The sequence below is a fragment of the Miniopterus schreibersii genome (genome assembly GCF_964146895.1).
Source record: "Miniopterus schreibersii genome assembly, chromosome: 15".
NCBI classification, from domain to species: Eukaryota; Metazoa; Chordata; class Mammalia; order Chiroptera; family Miniopteridae; genus Miniopterus; species Miniopterus schreibersii.
In genome coordinates, this window is record NC_138115.1 from 47,075,657 (window position 1) to 47,094,715 (window position 19,059).

General features: G+C 50.0%; 1 protein-coding gene across 9 annotated transcripts in view; it reads left to right on the plus strand.

Annotated features, from left to right (window-relative positions):
* The window catches only part of TRAK1 (trafficking kinesin protein 1), a gene marked incomplete at its 5' end in the record, with an annotated part of 120,840 nt that overhangs the window by 88,047 nt on the left and 13,734 nt on the right, over positions 1-19,059 (plus strand). For 7 of the 9 annotated variants that reach the window (XM_081159465.1, XM_081159466.1, XM_081159467.1 and 4 more), the window contains 10 exons: positions 3,303-3,419; positions 3,953-4,053; positions 4,970-5,078; positions 6,140-6,218; positions 7,234-7,364; positions 7,977-8,051; positions 8,549-8,686; positions 10,866-10,942; positions 12,916-13,152; positions 14,158-14,471. In XM_081159465.1, the coding sequence (XP_081015591.1) occupies positions 3,303-3,419; positions 3,953-4,053; positions 4,970-5,078; positions 6,140-6,218; positions 7,234-7,364; positions 7,977-8,051; positions 8,549-8,686; positions 10,866-10,942; positions 12,916-13,152; positions 14,158-14,471 (1,378 nt within the window). Of the gene's footprint in view, positions 1-3,302; positions 3,420-3,952; positions 4,054-4,969; positions 5,079-6,139; positions 6,219-7,233; positions 7,365-7,976; positions 8,052-8,548; positions 8,687-10,865; positions 10,943-12,915; positions 13,153-14,157; positions 15,814-19,059 lie in introns of those variants that run through there. The other 2 variants (XM_081159468.1, XM_081159469.1) reach the window with 1 other exon arrangement.

The following is a 19,059-nucleotide window of genomic DNA, read 5'->3' on the forward strand; positions in this document are numbered from 1 at the left end:
TTGCTGCTGTCCGGAATTCACCTCTGGGCAGAGCTGCCTCCTCCCCAGTTGGAGAGAGAGGGTGACTCCGAGGGCTCCTTAGTCACTCTCGTTACCCTAAAATTGGTGAATGAGATGAGTTAGCTGCTAAGTGTGGGAGGCAGGCTGCTCTCCAGCTCCAGGGTTGTGTTCATTGGTTAAAGGGGCTGAGACACAAATCATAGTCTTTTTAAACAAAGCACGTCTGTGGAGAGGAAGTGAGCTGTTAGAATGAGCTCCACCTGGCCGCCTGTCCCGGGGACTAAAAGAAGCTGTTCTTTTTGTTTGTTTCTTAATCTTCACCTGAGGATATTTTTCCATTGATTTTTAGAGAGGGTAGAAGGTAAGGAGGCAGAGAGAGACAGACAGACAGACATTGATGTGAGAGAGGCACATCGATTGGTAGCCTCCCACACGTGCCCCGTCCAGGGCCAGGGATCGAACCCCAACCTTTCAGTGCTCAGGCCGATGCTCTAACCATTGAGCCAAACTGCCAGGGCTGTCCTGCACTTTAGATAGGTCAAAAGAGGTGATCTTTCATAATCTCTTACTATGGGCGATGCCCTGATATAAATTCTAGGTCTTTAAGGAGGCGGCAGAGTTACCTTGAGCTTAAAACAATCTACATACCACAGAGGCACATCTTGGGGCGACTCGTTCTGAACCCACATAGTTGCATGATGCAGACGCAGAACAGTGAGGCGGTGAGCTGCTGAGCATTAAGCACGTGCTGGGCACTCACTTTGAGAACTTGCTTTAGCAGCGAACTTGAGTCGACTCGAGTGAGCCTGGTGGAGACCACACTTCCAGAGGGAAATGGATTTGGTGTCGCAGTTCTGAGGGTTAGCCAGCTGCAATCACTTGGGCTACCGCCCCCAGACAGGGAGGTGTGCAAGTTTCCTCACACAGTTCCTTTGCGTCCATCCCTCCAGGTACCAAACAGGCACAACTATTGAGTCCCAGGAGTGATAAAGTGCCACTGAGATAGGCCCCTCCTTGCTAGGCACTGTCGCTAGGAGGGTGGTACACAGAGACGCATCCTGGTTGAGTGGGAAGACTCACTGGCCACCTTTGTTCCCTGGGAGGGTGTGCTGGGGAGGCACAGATTGTAGGAATGAGCTGGAGGTATTTATGGCTCACTGGACGTGACACCCGGCTGGCTTCTGGGCCAGTGGAGCAGTTACAGGTGTTAGCACTGTCGAAGACCTGGGGGAGGGAGGGCCAGAGCCCTGCCAAATCCAGGTCCTCCCAAGTTACACTCTGACCTGCAGTAATTCAGTGGAACGCCTGTGATAAACAAAGGGAAGGCGCGTTGCTGGTGCAGGGAGTAGTTCGGGGGATGTGTAAGAAGTTAAAAATAGAAGCTGCTGATGTGTGTTTTTAATCGTACAAGTCAATGAATCATTAAGCCAGAAGGTTTTTTCAAGGGTATCTCAGCTAGTCTGCCCCTCCTCCCTCCTCCACCTGACAGACCAGGGAACCGGGCCCAGGGATGTCCCTGAATCAGAGCCTGACCTCTCTCAGTTTCAGAGTAGAACAGCTCACCTGGAGCAGGTAAACTTTGGACCAGTACCTGCTGTAAGAAACACACCTTAGGCTGTGACCCAGTGCTCACATAAATATATGACAAGCAAAAGTTTAAATGTGAAATTGTACTCTTACTACGTGGAAGGCATTTTGGTATTTCAGTTCTGTGCTGTTGAATTTCATTTAAACCGAAATGTCAGTCGTCAGTGCTAAGTTGATGCTCAACCTGCTGAAAGGTTATTACCTGTCTTTGGAGAAAACTAACCTAGAGTGTACCCGGTCCTCGTTGAGCGGAGGAGATTGACCTAAGGCCATGTAGTTAGTTAATAGACGACCAGAAGCTATGACTCCTCCCCAGCATTTTTTTGTGTGACCTTAACTGTGTTAACCTAAAAATAAAAGGGTTTTCAAAGGGAGAGGCAGTAAGCGTTTATTTGAGATTAAAAAAAAAAAAAAAAATAGCTATTTGGGAAGCATTGATTCAGGCAGAAACCCAAATAATGTTCCAATTTAGGAAACAGAGGCAGGGAGTATTTATGAGAAATGGGAGTAGTTCCATCAATAGAAGGAAGGCATTTCTGCTGGTGCAGAAAAGCTAACACAGTGATGTTTATTCTAAAGAATGTTTTTGATTTTTCAGTCCAGTAGCCATCAGTCTAGTGGTCATAATATCTGCTTTCTTGTTTTCCTTGTAAACAGTTCTTTGGGACACAAGGTTACCTAGGCTCATGCTGAAGGTTATTGTGCCCTGTTTGAACAGTTCAGAGGTTTGAGGCATAAGAGGTGCAAGGCAGTTCCTCCGGGATGGCAGTTCCCTCTCCGTTTTAAAGTGGCTCCGTTTATGTTATGTTTTTTAACAGCTACATGTTCCCATTTGTCTGCTTTTTATGCCAGGTGAACAGAATAATTAGCATAGGCTTCTAAAATAATTTAGTTTCCAGAGTTCTACTCCCTTGCCAGCCCCCACCTAAATGTGAGCAAGTTGGGGTCTAACCATAGCGGCAAACAGTCCCTCCGGCGGGCTCAGGGAGTCTGCGCTTGGTGATGGCAACCGCCCCACTGTCTCCACTGTCAGGGGACAGCTTTCCTCCCATACAGGCAGCTGAACCTTTATCTGCCACTCAAGATTTTCCTCGGTATCCTGCTCTGCTCTGAGCGTTGTCATCAGCTAAACTAAGAAAAATCTGTGTCTGTAACACCTTTGATTCTAAATTAGGGCAATTTTATGCATGTGAGGCAAATACAAGGAACTCCGTCAGTTCCAGCTTAAGGTATAGAAGAGCTGCCTCCCTGTGTCTGCTCTTGGCTTTATCGTAGGAGCGCTTTGGAATTTTGGCTCATTCATTCATTCGTCTCGCAAATGGTCACTGTTTCCATGTGCCTGGTGCCTGGCAATACAGGAGCCCAGCCCTCAGGTCTCCGGGAGGGACCGGCTATCAAATGACTACACAAATACCAAAAGCAGTGGCAGAAAAATGTTTTTGGAAGCAGGTTTTTTCCTGTTGGAAGAGAGATTTGTTTTCCTCGGGCGTTAAGGTTTCCTTTCATTGCCGGCGGCCTGCACGGCTCCTGCACGTTGCGTGGGCAGAGCGTACACCCCTTTGAACCGGGACCAGATGCTGGTGAATGGATGTGAATTAGTGATCCCTCGGTTGTGGCTCAGTGCCCCTGCTTCCCTGCGCTGGCACTGGATTCCCTGGCTCCTTCGGGAAGCCTGAGCCGTTCCTGAGCCTCTGCTCTCCCCCTGCCTTTCACAGAAAGAGCGGGATTTAGAGTTGGCTGCTCGGATTGGCCAGTCGCTGCTGAAGAAGAACAAGACCCTGAGCGAGAGGAACGAGCTGCTGGAGGAGCAGGTGGAGCATGTCCGGGAGGAGGTGAGCCGGCCCGAGGGCGCTGTAGCGGCCCCGTTCGGAAAGGCCCTCTCAGGGGCTCATCCCAGGCCCGGGCCCGGTCCCAAGCCCGGAGCCGCCTGGAGTGTTCTGGAGCGGCCCCCTTGACACCCACCGAACGCCGCCACCCTGCAGCCCCCGTTCACTGTGTCTCCGACCCACAGCTGGGCCTCATCTTTCACTTGGTGACATGATCCACGTCTCTGGGCATTTGCCCAGCTACTTGCAAAGCCCAGATGCTACCTTGTGCCCCAAACACCATTCTAGAACCTTCTAGTCCCCTCTCACCTCTTCTCTTTATCAAAGTAAAAATTACAAATTGAGGCAGAGGGATTTTTTTGCCAAAAAGTAATTCACTGTGTTTTTCTTAAATGGGGTGAAACTCAACTGTTTGTTTTCTTTGACTAGCACAAAATCAATTACAGGCCTTCACTTTGAAGGAGGAATTTTTTAAATGTTGTCACTGAGCACTGTCGCGGTTGGGGCGTGAGTGACGGGCCCCGGCTCTGTTGGTGCAGGTGTCTCAGCTCCGGCATGAGCTGTCCATGAAGGATGAGCTGCTCCAGTTCTACACCAGCGCCGCGGAGGAGAGCGAGCCCGAGTCCGTGTGCTCAACCCCGTAAGTCCCAGAGGGCGCGTGGCCGGGGGCCAGGCACAGGCTGGCTGCTGCCCATGTCCTTGGAGTTGCGTAGGCAGGGTCGCCATCTCCAGCAACGCAGGTCAGCCGCCCAGCATCTCCAGGCCAGGCACCTCCGAGTGTCTCAAACAGACTGATTTCACCATTTTAGTGGGACGTAGAAGGAGAGGCTTTGCCTCTTTCTCTTACTGGGTCTTCTTGGTCTGGCATGTCAGTGAGTAACAGGGTGGCGTCTGCTGTTAGAGGAACTGCAGGGTCCTGGAGCCTGAGGTGCTGTGGGGGGGCCTGGGGGATAGGAGGTGTGGGGGCTTCTCTGTGAGTTAGCAGAGCCTGGGGTTAGTGGCATGAACTCAGGAGCCTGATGGCCTGAGTTCAGTTCTCGACTCTGTGGTTTACTAGCTGTGTGCTCTTGGCTCAGTTACTTAACCTCTCTGTGCTTGTTTCCTCGTTTGTAAAATGGGGGTAGTAATTGCACTTAAGTCATAGGGTTGTGAGCATTAAGTGAGTGAAATGTATTTAAAACAGTTGTTGGCATAGAGAAGCGCATTATACATATTAAACTCCCAGGCATTCTGGAATTGTGCAGTCTTCAAGTAGACTTGATTCCCCTGAAAGTAGATTTGATTCCCCTGAAAGTAGATTTGATTCCCCTGAATTCTGAGGCAACGTGGCAACTTCAAATTGTGAACAGGGGTTGGGATGTGAGTCTGAAGTGGGAGCGAACCTGTGCATTGGCAGGTGCCATTGTCCTGGGGGTGTGGGAGCAACCAGGTGGGTCATTGTCACACCTGTGTGTTTCCTGACTCCCCTGCAGACGGGCCTCGGGGCCTCCCCGTGGTGTGCGTGGGGGTGGGAGGGTGGTCTCTCTCCCTAGAAAGTGACCGTGCCTTCTCCCCAGGTTGAAGAGGAGTGAGCCATCGTCCTCAGTTCAGAATTACTTTCACCTGGATTCTCTTCAGAAGAAGCTGAAGGACCTCGAAGAGGAGAACGTTGTACTTCGATCCGAGGTAAGGGACGCACTCTGCTCTTGTCCCCTCTGGAGGGGTGGTGGCCCTGCTCACCTTATCTGCCATTCTCAAAGGTGACAGTCTGGACGAACTGCCTGAACCTTGGCTCATTTATGTGCTGGGCGTTGCTTCCCAGGGCTGGGGCGGACCAGCCAGTGAATTATTCAGTGTGGGGACTGGCCAGGGTGGCAACCTGTGCCCCTTCACAGTTAGGGCAGAAGCCCCCGCAGTGGGGTCTTTCCTTGGTGTTCTCCAGCTCTGACAGGCATGATGTGGAGGCCTAGTGCGAAGGCCTCATTTCCATGGCACCACAGGTGACAGGAAACAGCATCCAAGGAACTGGTACCCGAGAACTTGGAGACGTATTTCGTAGACAGTTAACTTAAGGTTGAGCAGAGGCAGCTTGGGAACTTATGCTTTTGAGTATCTCTGATCGACTGGCCTGTGTGTTGGGGACTTTGCCTGCATCATTTTTTTAAATCTTCACAACAAAGCTGGAAGCTGGTGACTTCCAGTGGGAAGCCCGCGACCCAGGCTGCTAGGTGCTTTGACTTCCCAAGGTTGTGCATGTTAGTGAGCGACAAAGCCAGGATTTGCAAGTTTCCCTGACTCCAAACCCCACACTGTTTCCCCCCACCCCTGTCCCCATCTAGAAACACTGATTCATGCAAATTTAGAACTTTCTGTCTTGGGTGTCAGTGCGCTTATGCTCTCTAGCCAGAGGTACGGTGCAGCCAGGACAGACACAAATGAACAGACAGATTGGACACGAGGATGGCTCTCACAGAGTTTTAGTGAAGCGGGGTGTATAGCTCTTGTGCGCAAGGCTTTGTGTGGCACCCTCTAGCGGTACATATTCCAGCTTTGGAAATCTGAGATTCATCCACTAAGCTGGGGATTCAGATTGGCTTTCTGTATTTGAGGGTGCAGTGGGTGACAGGTGGGGAAATGCTGAAGGGTGACTTCCCAGAACCAGGTGAGCCCTTGCTCCATGCCCCAGCCTTGCCTGCCCCAGCCATCCAGGCGTGAATATGGGACCTCTCACCTGGTCTTGTCCACAGGCCTGCCAGCTGAAGACAGAGACCATCACCTACGAAGAGAAGGAGCAGCAGCTGGTCAATGACTGTGTGAAGGAGCTGAGTATGTCCTTGGCCCATGCCCCACTCCTGTTCCTCTTTTTACTTTCTGCACCTGCCATCATTATGAGCAGACAGATTCGCATCCCCTGATGAAGTGCAGTTTCCCTGCCAGCCGGCGCTCAGTAGCATTTTCCTTAAAACTAGAGGTCTCCCTGATCGTGTGTGGCACCCCTCACTCCGATTTGTGAGAAATTGGAGCCCAGGTTGTCAGTCATACATTGTCTCAGTTTCTTGCTGAGATGGGTATTTACTTTTAATTTTGCTTCCTACTGGACTGTTGGGATTATTTAATGCCTTAGTTAGGTGTAGCTTCAGAGCCCCGTATTGAAAATGTACAAAAAGCTGTTTTCTAGTCATCTGATTTGTGAAAGTTGAGACTAGTTCTTTGTACCCTCTCCATTATAAGTTTACAAGTTAAGATTAGGCAAAGCGATACACAGGCTATTTCGAGTTTCAGCAAAATACTAAGTAAATGAAACACACCCTCTATTCAGATCTAGTAAAATGAGTTATGGCTCCGAACGTCGGTGGGAAACGCCCACGGGGATTGTGTCATGCACGGCCGTATTTCCTTTCTAGAACAGGGCCAGCGGGAGTCCCTGGTAATGTATGGATTTGTTCATGGGTGGAAAATGGCCTTCAGTCAGACGCACCTTTTTGTTGGTGTGGCACCTCCTGGCTGGCTCCCAAGGCCTGCCTGGTCTCCTCTGGGGAGGCAGCCTTGCTCAGGGGGTTGGGCCCTCACCCTGAGCTTGGGGAACCACAGCCGGGGGCCAGGTTCCTCCTCACGTTGGACAGAGCCAGAGGAAGACGCTCTGCTTTGCTTCACCGTAGAGCAAAACTGGGTGCTCTGAGTTCCATCTTCATGTGGCCTCTTAGCTCTCCACCCCTCCACCCCCAACCCTGTCTAGTAATAGAGGTGCTTTTTCTTGTACAAACCACAAAGAGACCGTTCTCTCGTGGTGTGCCTGTGGGGTTTGCTGACTCAGCCTGTGATTGTTGTTTCCTGGTCTAAGGGGATGCCAACGTGCAGATTGCCAGCATCTCAGAGGAACTGGCCAAGAAGACCGAAGATGCTGCCCGCCAGCAGGAGGAGATCACGCACCTGCTGTCTCAGATCGTCGACCTGCAGAAGAAGGCCAAAGCTGTAAGGCTGCTGGTTCTCTGGCCGACATAGGGGGGCCACGCTGAGATCGAGAAGGGGTGTCTACCCTAGGAGACAGCATCCTTTAGTTTCATAGTTTAGGAGTAGCTGCCCTTTGGAGAAAAGGCTTAGTGGATTCAACAGTATACTATTTATCACCACTTTCCTCCTAAGAATACCTTTAAATTAATAGGATTCACTAAGAAAGGTGCCATAGACCAGGAGTTTGGGAATTTAACTTATGAATCATCTAGTCTCGTATTTGGTTTTACACCAGCATCTGGTATGTTCTGCAGCTGAACAGCGCCCCCTTTAGATATAAGATGAAGCAGCCAGAAGACAGTTTGGTTTTCATGTTTGGCCTTTGCTGGAAGCCTGGGAGTGAAGCGCATCCGGGCAGCAGCCGACTATGGGGTGGGGTAAGGGTGGGCCACAGAGAATGCATATGGAGAGAGGGAAGACGGCCTTCAAAATTACATAACAGACGGAAATTTCCTCCACCGTAAGATAAAAGTCACTGTAGAAGTGTAGGATCCCCACGGATCAGTCATTAGCGGGGACAGTCGGGCCTTTCTGGGTGTCCTGAGAGAAGCTGACCGCCCGGTGCCGTTTCAGTGCGCAGTTGAAAATGAGGAGCTGGTCCAGCACCTGGGGGCCGCGAAGGATGCCCAGAGGCAGCTCACGGCCGAGGTAAGCGGCTCCCCTCATTTCATCGGGGCCTCAATGCCAGTTAGGTGGCATCGGCCTCTCCTCAACAACCATTTTTTTATTGACTTGAAGGTCATTTTTAGTCCTACGCTGATTCCCGCTGATGTAGTTACTGGTTGTGAGCACCTGGGAGGTGGGCTCTACACCCTCCTGGACACCTCCGTCCCCGGGGCCAGGTGTGCATGGGCGCTCGACAAATGGTCCAGTGAGAGATGACACAGAGCACACCACATGATGGGAGCCCATTCAAAGTCACCCTGGAGACGAGGGTGTCACGATTCACTCTCCCAGGTTAAAGATGTGCTTAATCTCAGTTGCCCCTGGTTAGAGTTTTGGGAGATTTCTGAGTCTGTGTGTTCCACGTAAAAAAAAAAACCACAACTCTGAGGATTCTCTGTGAGTGTGCCCGGGTCTTTCTGGCCGTGCGGGTGTAGCGGCATGTCCCCAGTGTTCACGAGACGTGTCCCTGCCCCCTGCAGCTGCGCGAGCTGGAGGACAAGTATGCTGAGTGCATGGAGATGCTCCACGAGGCGCAGGAGGAGCTCAAGAACCTCCGGAACAAGACCGTGCCCAACACCACGTCCCGGCGCTACCACTCGCTCGGCCTGTTCCCCATGGTGCGTCCCCTGCGGCCCCGCAGCCCCCTTCCCACCCAGAGGCGGGGCTGGGCTTGCGTCTGTGTGGGCGGCCTCTCATTTCACAGCCTGGATCCGGGTTCGAGCTGCGGGCTCCTGCGTCCAGCCACTGGCCTCTTAGCTATGTGAGACAGATTGACTGTTATCCATCCCTCTGCATCTGTTTTCAGTTGGAACCTCAGCTATTGGGAAGATGCTATTTATACATTATTTTTTCTGACCTTAAGCAAGCAGGTGCTACTTGGGCCGCACGAGTGCATTCCAGAATTCCCCGATTGCCCGCGTGGTGCTGCTGGCTCTTTGCAGGCTTATTAGTCATTCTCCTGGTGCCGTTCAGTACCTGTGACCTGAAAAAGGGTTTCTCTCTCTGCGAGCTGTGGCATTTTTATATTTTTCATATTATTTCCCCGCAGTCTTTTGTTGAGCCCCAGTCTGACTTGTTTCCTGTTTGGGTTTCAAGAACAAGGCTGGGAAGGGGTTTTCCAGGAGGCTAACTCTCCCTCTAGTTGTTGGCGGTGACCCTGGCTGGTCATGTCCCTGCAAACCAGGGGAGCCCACTCCTTTGATCCTCGGTCAGACCACAGCCCTGGGAGGTGAGCACCTTGTCTGCTTGCCGGTTCCCTCCTTCCCTTTCTCTATGACCCTGCACCTAAATTGGAGATGCTGAATAGATATCAGATTTGGATGGTGCGATGGACACACTGCAGGACAAACTACCCAGAGCTTTTATATTTGGGCTCTGTTTCCATAGTTTGATGAAATACCAGATTCTCCGAGGAGAGAACTTTTGAGAGAAAGTCCCCTGAATAAGATGGGAGTGGATGGCTGTGTAAATGTTGTGGAGCTCGGTCCCTTCTGAATTTAGCTTTTCCTCGGGGCTCTTTACCTTCACCCCAGCCCTTGTTGTCTGGTCCACTTTTCCTAAATCGTGATCTCTTTTTCTTTGTTGCTTTCAACTTGACTGAAATCTAATGAAACCAAAAAGAAGGCACAGAACATAGCATCCCAAGGAGCAGATTGGCGACCAGTGATTCCAGGAATCCCAGTAAAGAACATTCTGTCCCCCAATTCCTCAACCTAGAGCTGACCACACTCTGCTCACAGACTGGCCTGCATACCTTTGCACACTTCTTGCCTCGGTTTCCCTCTTTCCTGGCTTCTCACCTGGGCGAGGTGGTCTCCCAGGCCCCGTGCAACTAAGACTCACTCCACTGCATTCCCCACACGCTCCAGGACAGACCTGTACTTTTCATATTTAACCCATTACCTGAGGAAAGTGGAATTGAAAATCTGCAGTTGGGATTATTTTGGAGAGAGCCTCAGCTTTTGTATTTGCTGAGATGAAGCTTTTGTTTGTCTTTTTCTGTAGCTGATGGCACAGCTCTGTTTTTGAAGATGTCTATTTTTAAAGTGCATGATGCATTAAAGGTATTTAAATCAATTTAATGTCAATCAATTGAAGTTAAATGCAGTCAAGGGCCCAGTGGCCCTGGGTGGCTCGTGCCCCCCATGTTAGACAGAAAGAGAACATTGCAGGAAGTTCTGTTGGTTAGCACAGCTCCCCATAAGGTTGTCCTACCTTGGGTGACCTCCTCTAGGACCTGCTCTGCCCAACCTGGTGCTATTGGCATATATCTGTATTCGTATGTGGGATTGTCTGTTAGGCTCTACTTCACACAGTGAGAAGCGGCAGGCAGTTAGCAGCCCCCCCAGACTGGGAGGAAAATAGCTCAGTGTGGCCCCTGTGGGCCATGACGTCACCTGACTATTTATTCATAAGCTTGGTGGTCTGTGGAAATTTGCCCATCAGTGTCATTCTGAACACAGTCCTTTCTCCCACCGAAAGTTCTCCGCCTCTCCTGTGGCCACAGTTGTGGTTCCGTGGTTTGGCCAGGGGAACATAGGATTTGCTTTCAGACCCTTAGCCACGGGAAGCGAAGGGGCTTTATCTACACTCAGATCCTGCCGCATTCAGACCTGCCTGGGGGTTGCTCAGCCAGGCTCTCTGACAATGGCAAATGCTGTCAACTTTGTGTTGTGGGAAGTCTGCGGGCTTTGAGGCCTCAGTGGTACCCTTCTGTGGCTAGCCTGAGCACATGCCTCTTTTAGATGTAGAGCGTTTGAGTTGCTGCTCACTTGTGTGTCTTCTGGCTTCTCCCAGGACTCCTTGGCAGCCGAGATCGAGGGGACAATGCGGAAGGAGCTACAGTTGGAAGAGCCCGAGTCACCAGACATCGCGTATGGCCTTATTTCTGAGCTTCCTAGAGAGACCTCGTGGTGACCCGTGGGGATCAAAACAAGCAATGTTTGGGCCTCAGGCATCAACAGTGATCACTGTGGTCCTTCCACAGACTAAGGGAAATAAGAGAACACAGCTGACAATATCCCCCAGCTCCTCTTGTTTTTAAATATATTTATGAACTTCTAGGAAGTTGGGAGAGAAGAGATGTATTTTCCATCTCTCTTAACACAAACCCATCTTGATACCACCATTCATTTTTAATCTTTCCTCTCAGTGAAAAACATATAAAAAAATTTTAATATCTTTTAGGGAGAAAAAAAAGAATGTGAGATACAGAAGGCTCTTCGGGGGTGTGAGCAAGGTGTCCATTTCCCTCTGGCTCTGTTTAGGGCTGGCTTCTGCCATCTTTCTTCCTATTTGAGACCTTGAGGTTGGCCTGCCCTGGAGTGTTCATGAGGAACCTGTGGATCCGATTTCATTGCAATTTCTGTGTACCAAATCCTCCTAGATAGAACCAAGAGGGAGCCTGGGAGTGACCATTGTCCCTGGGCCTCGGTGCTGTGTGAAGCCCCATCCCAGAAAGAAGTGTCCTTTACAGACACGTGCCTTTTCCTTCTTAAAAAGGAACAAATGAGCGTCAAAATTTGTGGCTCTGCTCGTAGAAATGAGCAATTTCTAAAAACAGACTAATCTGGCGTTTATCGTCTCAGAAGTTTAAGACTAACTTTAAGTCTTGGTTTTATTATACACAGTCATGTGCCGCGTAACGACATTTCGGTCAATGATGGACCACACATATGACAGTGGTCCCATAAGATTATAATGCTGAAAATTCCTACCCCCTAGTGACATCATAGCTGTCATAATATAACACAGTGCATTACGCTTGTGCTGATGCTGGTGTAAACAGGCCGACTGCGCTGCCAGTCGTAGAAAGTGTATCACATACAATTCTGTACAGTATGTGATACTTGATAGTGAAAATAGATGACTAGGTTACTGGTTTATGTATTTATTATACTTTTTATCATTTTTTAGAGTGTGCTCTTCCTATTTTAAAAAAAGTTTGCTGTAAAACAGTATGCCATGTAATGCCGGCAGCAGCCTCATATACCCCAGGTTTACTGTATCTCTTGATTGCATTTTTCTCTTGTGCTTGATTTTAATCTCATAGCATGCTGTGTCTGTAGCCTAGGAGCAATAGGCTCTACCATCTAGGTTTGTGTAAGTGCACTCTGTGATGTTCACAGAGTGACAAAGTTGCATAACGACAGATTTTTCTTTTTTTTTCTTTTTTTTTAAACTTTATTTTTTTTTTATATATCTTTATTGATTTCAGAGAGAGGAAAGGAGAGGGAGAGAGAGAGATAGAAACATCAATGATGAGAGAGTCATTGATCGGCAGCCCCCAACCCGGGCATGTGCCCCGACCGGGAACCGAACCCCGATCGCCTGGATCCTAGGTCGACGCTCAACCGCTGAGCCACGCCCGGCCGAGCACAACACATTTTTCAAAATTCGTTGAGCAGCATGTAACTATATGAACAATCAAGAAGTACTCGATCTATAAGTATTTTCTGAGCCCTTTTATGTGCTGAGCAGTGAACACTGCCCTCCTGGAGTTTATATTCTAGTGACTACCATGAAAAATGAAAGCTAGCTGGGAAACAGAGCACTACTTAAGTACTTTTTATTTGTAGGTCAAGCTTAAGAGAGGTATTTTAAAGCAGTATCACTCCTGCTGGCATCCCCTTTAGGGCACAAGCCCTGAATTCAGGAGTTGGCGAGTCTCTTGAATTCTGACCAACACCCTGAGAAACACATGGAAGGCACAGGATGGCAGGTTGCTTGGGCACTCACGTGGGCTAGCTACCTTTTTGGCTTCTCAGTTGACAGTTTTTGGAGGGTTTAACTCCAGGGCCATTCCTACACTTGCTTATTCATGGATGATAATGTACATTCTCCCCAGTCACCAGAAGCGCGTCTTCGAGACCGTGAGAAACATCAACCAGGTCGTCAAGCAGAGGTCTCTGACGCCCTCCCCCATGAACATCCCTGGCTCCAACCAGTCCTCGGCCATGAACTCCCTCCTGTCCAGCTGCGTCAGCACCCCCCGGTCCAGCTTCTACGGCAGCGACGTTGGCAACGTCGTCCTGGACAACAAGACCAACAGCATCATCCTGGAAGCAGAGTCAACAAACCTGGGGTGAGCCAGCCAGGAGTTTTTACCTTTCTGTTTCGGAGAGAGGTGGTGTGGATTGAACACAGGTTCAGTAAGCAGAAGAGGGAGACCAGTAAGAATTGCCTGAAAAATACAGACCCTTCAGTTCTCAAATGTGTTTCACCAACCCTCTGAGGCCAGTCTTATCCTTGATACTGATATTGTAACCAGTTTAAAGAGGTATTACAGGGTGCAGCAGGAAGTCTGCTTTTCTGCAAAATCCTGAAGGGAAGGAGAAGTGAATGTTTCTGTTAATCTTCACTGTCAAGGCTACAGGATAGACTTTTTTTCATGAACCCTTCTGTGGCTGGGATGTTTGAAAGGTTGAGGAGGCCTCAGGCTCTATCTTGTGACCAGAATCGGGTTTGCTTCAGAAGGTGGGGTGCAGGGTACCCCACAGGTGTCCGCCACACTGAGTGTCCCTGCGGTGGGCCTTCCTCAGCAGTGCTTGTTCCCTCTCCATCCTGAAGCCCTTTCAAGCAACCCCCAACATTGTCTACTTTGTGTACACTTTTCCTGAGACTTAATAAAAAATGGTTTTTCTGACCAATGGGGTTAGACCATTGGAAAACTGCTTGACCAGAAGTTTGGAGCATTCAGCTCCTTAAATTCAAGAAGATAGTGAAGCATCCCTTGAGCCTGCTGCCCTTCCTGTAACTAGGAACCGCAGCTGAAGAAGGCATCTTTCTAAGGGAGGTGTTTATAGGGACTGGATTTTACGTCGTGTGTGCAAATTTTCGTTCTGCCTGAGTGCTTTCTTCCCTCTCCTCCCCCTCAACCCCCTCCCCCAAAAAACAAACCAACAGAGGGAATTAGTTCTTCAGAATAGGCATTTGTTTACCCATATTTGCCTACGTCTCAGTGGCTTGTCTTGGTTTCCTTAGAAAACCCTGTAGCCACCCCTGGACATTCAGCAGCAAGGCCTCATTGTGTGTTCTACAGCGCCCCCTGCTGGGTGTTCCACACTCACCCTGTCCCCCCTTCTTTCAGAAATGAGCAGAGTAAGAAGCCGGGTACACCGGGCACCCCAGGCTCCCACGACCTGGAGACAGCGCTGAGGAGGCTGTCCCTCCGGCGGGAAAACTACTTGTCGGAGAGGAGGTTCTTCGAGGAGGAGCAGGAGAGGAAGCTCAGGGAGCTGGCGGAGAAGGGCGAGCTGCTCAGCGGCTCCCTCACTCCCACGGAGAGCATCATGTCCCTGGGCACGCACTCCCGCTTCTCCGAGTTCACCGGCTTCTCGGGCATGTCCTTCAGCAGCCGCTCCTACCTGCCCGAGAAACTCCAGATCGTGAAGCCGCTGGAAGGTGATCACCAGGGCCCCCGGCCCCTCTCTGCCCTCCTCGGTGACTCCCTGTGGGCTCTGATCCACCACCAGCCTGCAGGGAGTGTCTGTCACACCTACTCCTTTTTCTTCAGGGATAGCCACCCGTGCTGCTGGTTTGAGTTCCGCTGAGGGGCTCTGCCTAGGCCCCCAGCTCCCCCTGCAGGTTTGGAAACACGGGCACCCGCCACTAACCTCGGCCAGGAAGCCAAGGGAAAGAACATGCGGACAGGCGTTGGCTTTCTAGCTCTCTCTTGCATTTAGGTCCTTAGAAGTACAAATCTTTTCGAGGGCCAGAGGCACTGCTCACGTACTCAGAAATTCCTTAGGCCCTGCCCAGGAATTAATGCTCTGACTTCTCAGAAATTTTGGTGTCAGGGAGGGAGGGGTGCAAAGCCAACGCTGTAGGTTTTCTCAGTAACCACATGAAAGGGATTTGCAGTTTGTCTTCACAGTCTGTCAGCTCACTTGTTCTGCTTGGATCTTCAGATGAGGAGTGTGGCTTCCTTCCTATGCCGCGTTCTGAGCAAGGCTCCCAGACCCCCACTATTTGGGGGCCAGGCCGGGGGTGGCTGTGGAGGCCAGTGAGTTCTATGCCTTCTTAATCCCTCCTTTTCCAGGGGGAGTTCCCTTTCTACTGCCAGGGACACCCCAGATATTGAAGCTCATGGAAACATGTACCTCTTTTTCTTTCTTCTCCCTCTGGCGTTATAGGATGCCTGCCTTTACCTACCACTGCCCCACCACATGTTTGTATTTTTCATTTTTTTACTCCTTGAGTTTGGAAACCTATGTGAATTGGAGAAGGTGTTTTAGAATTCTGTATTAAAGCCAAATCAGAATTTCTGTAAGGCAGTATTTCTCAACTTTTAAAAAATTATTGCCCCCTTGAAGGAGCTGTTTTAGATATTTATTCCCCCTGAAAATGGAATACCACAGATATACTGTTTATGTACTATATGTATATCTATGCTCTGTGCTTAAGAAGAGTAGATTCTTTTCACTCCCCCAAGAACCCATCTTCAACCCCTAGGGGGCAGTGTCTCCCCCGTGGAGAATTCCTGCTATAAGATGAGGTTGTGCTTGTTAAAGACCCAGGACAAGCTGGGTTCCATATTCTCCAAAGGAAGGAAGTGGGTGGGTTATATTCTTTTGTTCATGATTATTTTTTAATTGTATAATTTAGGTCCTTAGATTTCAGAAAAGGGACGGCTCATTTTTTTTTTTTTCTTCATGTTTATTTAGTTGTAAGCTTGGTGATTGTTTTCTGAACCATGATTATGTCTGTTTTTTCTTTCAATAAAATCTCCCATTTCTGCAATTTTACTTTATGCCTTTCTTTTCTTTTTTCCCTTTTGTTTCTCAAAGATCATTGGAATTTATCATCTCTATCTTGTCTGCTTTCTATATTTGACTTTGTGTTTCATTAGCTCATCTAAGAATATGTTTTTGGATCCATTTTCCAATCGTTATTGCAGGAAGATTTTTTTTTTTTAATATGACCAATAGACCCTTTTTTTCTTTTAATCTTGTGACTTAGGTAGCAGTATTTTTGTGATATGTTAATGGATTAGGAGGAAATCCTTTTAGATTTGCAAGATAAATTTCATCTGTAGTACCCTGATCACCAGAGGGCTAAATCACTGTTAAGAAGTCGTCTCTTATCACTATGGCCTGTGATGCATCCTCATAATTGAAGTCCCTCTGGCTCCATTTTGCAGCTCTTGGACTTTTTAGTTGTTTAAAATATAACCAGTATTTTATTTCTTCCTCCCCTCCACAATTATGTTTTGTGTTACCATGTTTACTTTGCAAAGGTTTACTGCTGGCGTGGAAATCTACGCAACACCAGGTTCGGTGCAGCTCTGACTGTGGCCTTGGATAAGTTACCGCTTTCCCTTATTTGTGAAATAGGGCTCACATCTGCCACACGATACTGTGATGAAGAGAAGAGTGAGTGTGATGTGTTTTGTATTACGCCCGGCACCTAACTGGTGCTCCTTAAAACTTAGGCTCCTCAAAGTTCCAGCAGCTCAGGTCTAAAGGCGGCCTTACCAGGGTTGAGACCTACCTGGACCAGCACTGTGCTGGGGCCATGTTCTTACGTCATCTCTTTCCAGTGGCCCACTAAGAAGCTGATAGGATTCCAGGGATCCCCAGTGACCCAGGTAAATGTACCTGAGGGGAGGCCCCTGGAGCACGTTGGCTGGGATCACAGCAGATGGCGATCCGTGTCCTCCATCGGTGCCTCCCCACCTGTTTGACTCGTCTTGCCACCTGCTTGTTGGAGGCGGCTGCATGGCCGGCAGGCGTTTAGAATTCCAGTCGTCATAGTCGGGCCCCCCCCCCCCCGTTCCTCCTGCTCACCTCCGTGCTCTGAGCGGGTGGAGGGCCAGCAAAACATTCAGACTAGAAGAGAGAGATGTGCATTGAAAAGATGATTTAGGTGGTATTCCCCCCCCCCCCCCGAATTTTGCTCTTCCTTTCTGATTAATTACAGCCAGGGTAGTATTTCCAAATAAACAAGGTAATATGTAATTGGGGGAAAGCATACCCTTCTAAGCTGTACGTTGCCCAGCAGGGTTAGCTCTCACTTTTAGGCCCCAGGCCCTCCTCTGACATAAATGGATTTGTTTTTCTTGTCCAATGATGTGAATACTTTTTAGATGTGGGGTGTGGAAGAACGGCAGACAGAGGGACAGGGACCCATAAGTATGTTTTCTGTGCTGTCCATGCCCTTGTTTCATAGAATTTCATCTTGGTGCCAACGAGAAGCATGGAGGTTCCTCTCTTCCCTCCCCGTTGCCTGACCACAGCCTGATTGTCACGGGGTGGGGGGGGGTGGTAGTGGGAGGCAGCCAATGGTACAGCCAGTCCTCACTTAACGTCGTCCATGGGTTCTTAGAACTGCCATTTGGGTGGGTTACTGACCTGGTTCCTGAGACTCACAAATGAGAGGCCTCCTCGCCGCTGGCTGAGAGGCAGCCTGTGTGGTTCAGGGGGTGGGCACTGGAGCCGCTTGGCCACTTGCCGGCTGTGCGGCCTCTGTCGAGTTACTTTACCTCCCTGTGCTCAGTTTCCTCATCTGTGAAATGGGGACAACAGTGTTACCGTGACAATTAAGTGAGTTAATAAATGTAGACCTCAGGAGAGTGCCTGGCACTTGGTGCTCAGTAAAAGCTAGCTGTCCTTCTGTGAGTGAGGGAGGCCCGAGGCGTGGGGTGAAAAATCCAAGTCCACGCATCTTTCAGCATAATCTTTCCTTTGTAATGTCACTCAGTTTCCTCGGCTGTGCATTGTCAGGGAACGCAAATAACCCCATGCACTTCTGTAGCCTCTTTAACTCCAAAAGCAGGCCCTTTGTAGCCTCCTTTCTCTCTGGAGCTCGTGCATTGGCCGGGGGCACGGAGGGGGCAGGAACGGTCTGTTGAACAGGAGGATTGAGGTGCAGGGACTCTGGGCCCGTCCCCCAGCCTCACCGAGTTCTTTCCCAGTGCATTGCAAACATCTCGGGCCCCTTCAGAAGCACGGTGGGATTGGGCCCGCCCTTGACAGTGTCCACTTTCCCATTCTGCCCCTTCCAGGGGTAGAGGATCCGTGGCCACGTTGTACCCGGGGATGTCTCATCACCCTTCTAAGGCCCGTATGTGCAGTCCCGAGCGCGAGGTCCTATTCCTGTTGAAGGCTTCTCCCCATGTGCTTTTGTTGCCAGGAATGTGCCCATGCCTCCAACGAACGCATGAACAGGAGGCTATTGTGGGTTATGAATGGGGGTCCCAGGGTGGGGGGCATGAGAAATCCCATCAGCAGAAGTACGTGTGTCTCCTGGTGGGCCCTGGACACCCACCTGGAAGTCTTACTACCACTGTTTATGCTTCTCACTGGCTGGAGCACTGATGTCCTTGCTTGTTTTCAGATCCGTGGGTTTTGGGAGGTGGCCGGAGATTACTAAAAGAACCTGGCCTTTAGCACTAAACCCTGGCGATGCCACCACTGATTCAGTGACTTTGCAAAGCCACGTCACTTCATCGAGCCTCAGTCCCCTCATATGTGAAGTATGGGCAATAATACGTAACCTCATTGGTTGGTTTGAGGACTGAGTGGATGTCACACCTGTAAACTCTGCCGCGCAGGCATGCCTCAGTGCGCGTAGCTCTTCATAAACCACGATGCTGCGGCACCTGGGACTCAGGATCCCGCCAACAGGTCTCAGCGCGTGTGTGGAGCCCTGGCCATTCATGCACGGTGATGCTTACACGTGAGATCCCTTTGGGGAGAGGGTCCATGGCTGCCTTCAGATTCCCAAAGGATCTGAGAATGAAGAGCCACAGCCAGAGGTCAGGGTTTCCCATCGGCACCGTTGGCATTGGGGCCAGATCGCCCTTTGTCGTGGGGGCTGTCCTGTGCGTTGTAGGATGGGTAACAGCACCTCCGGCTTTACCCATTAAATGCTGTTAGTATTCCGTATTCCTCCACAGCTGTGACAACCAAAAATGCCCCAGACATTACCGAGTGTCCCCTGGGGGGCAGAATCACCTCCAGTTGAGAACCGCTGCTCTAAGTGTCTTATC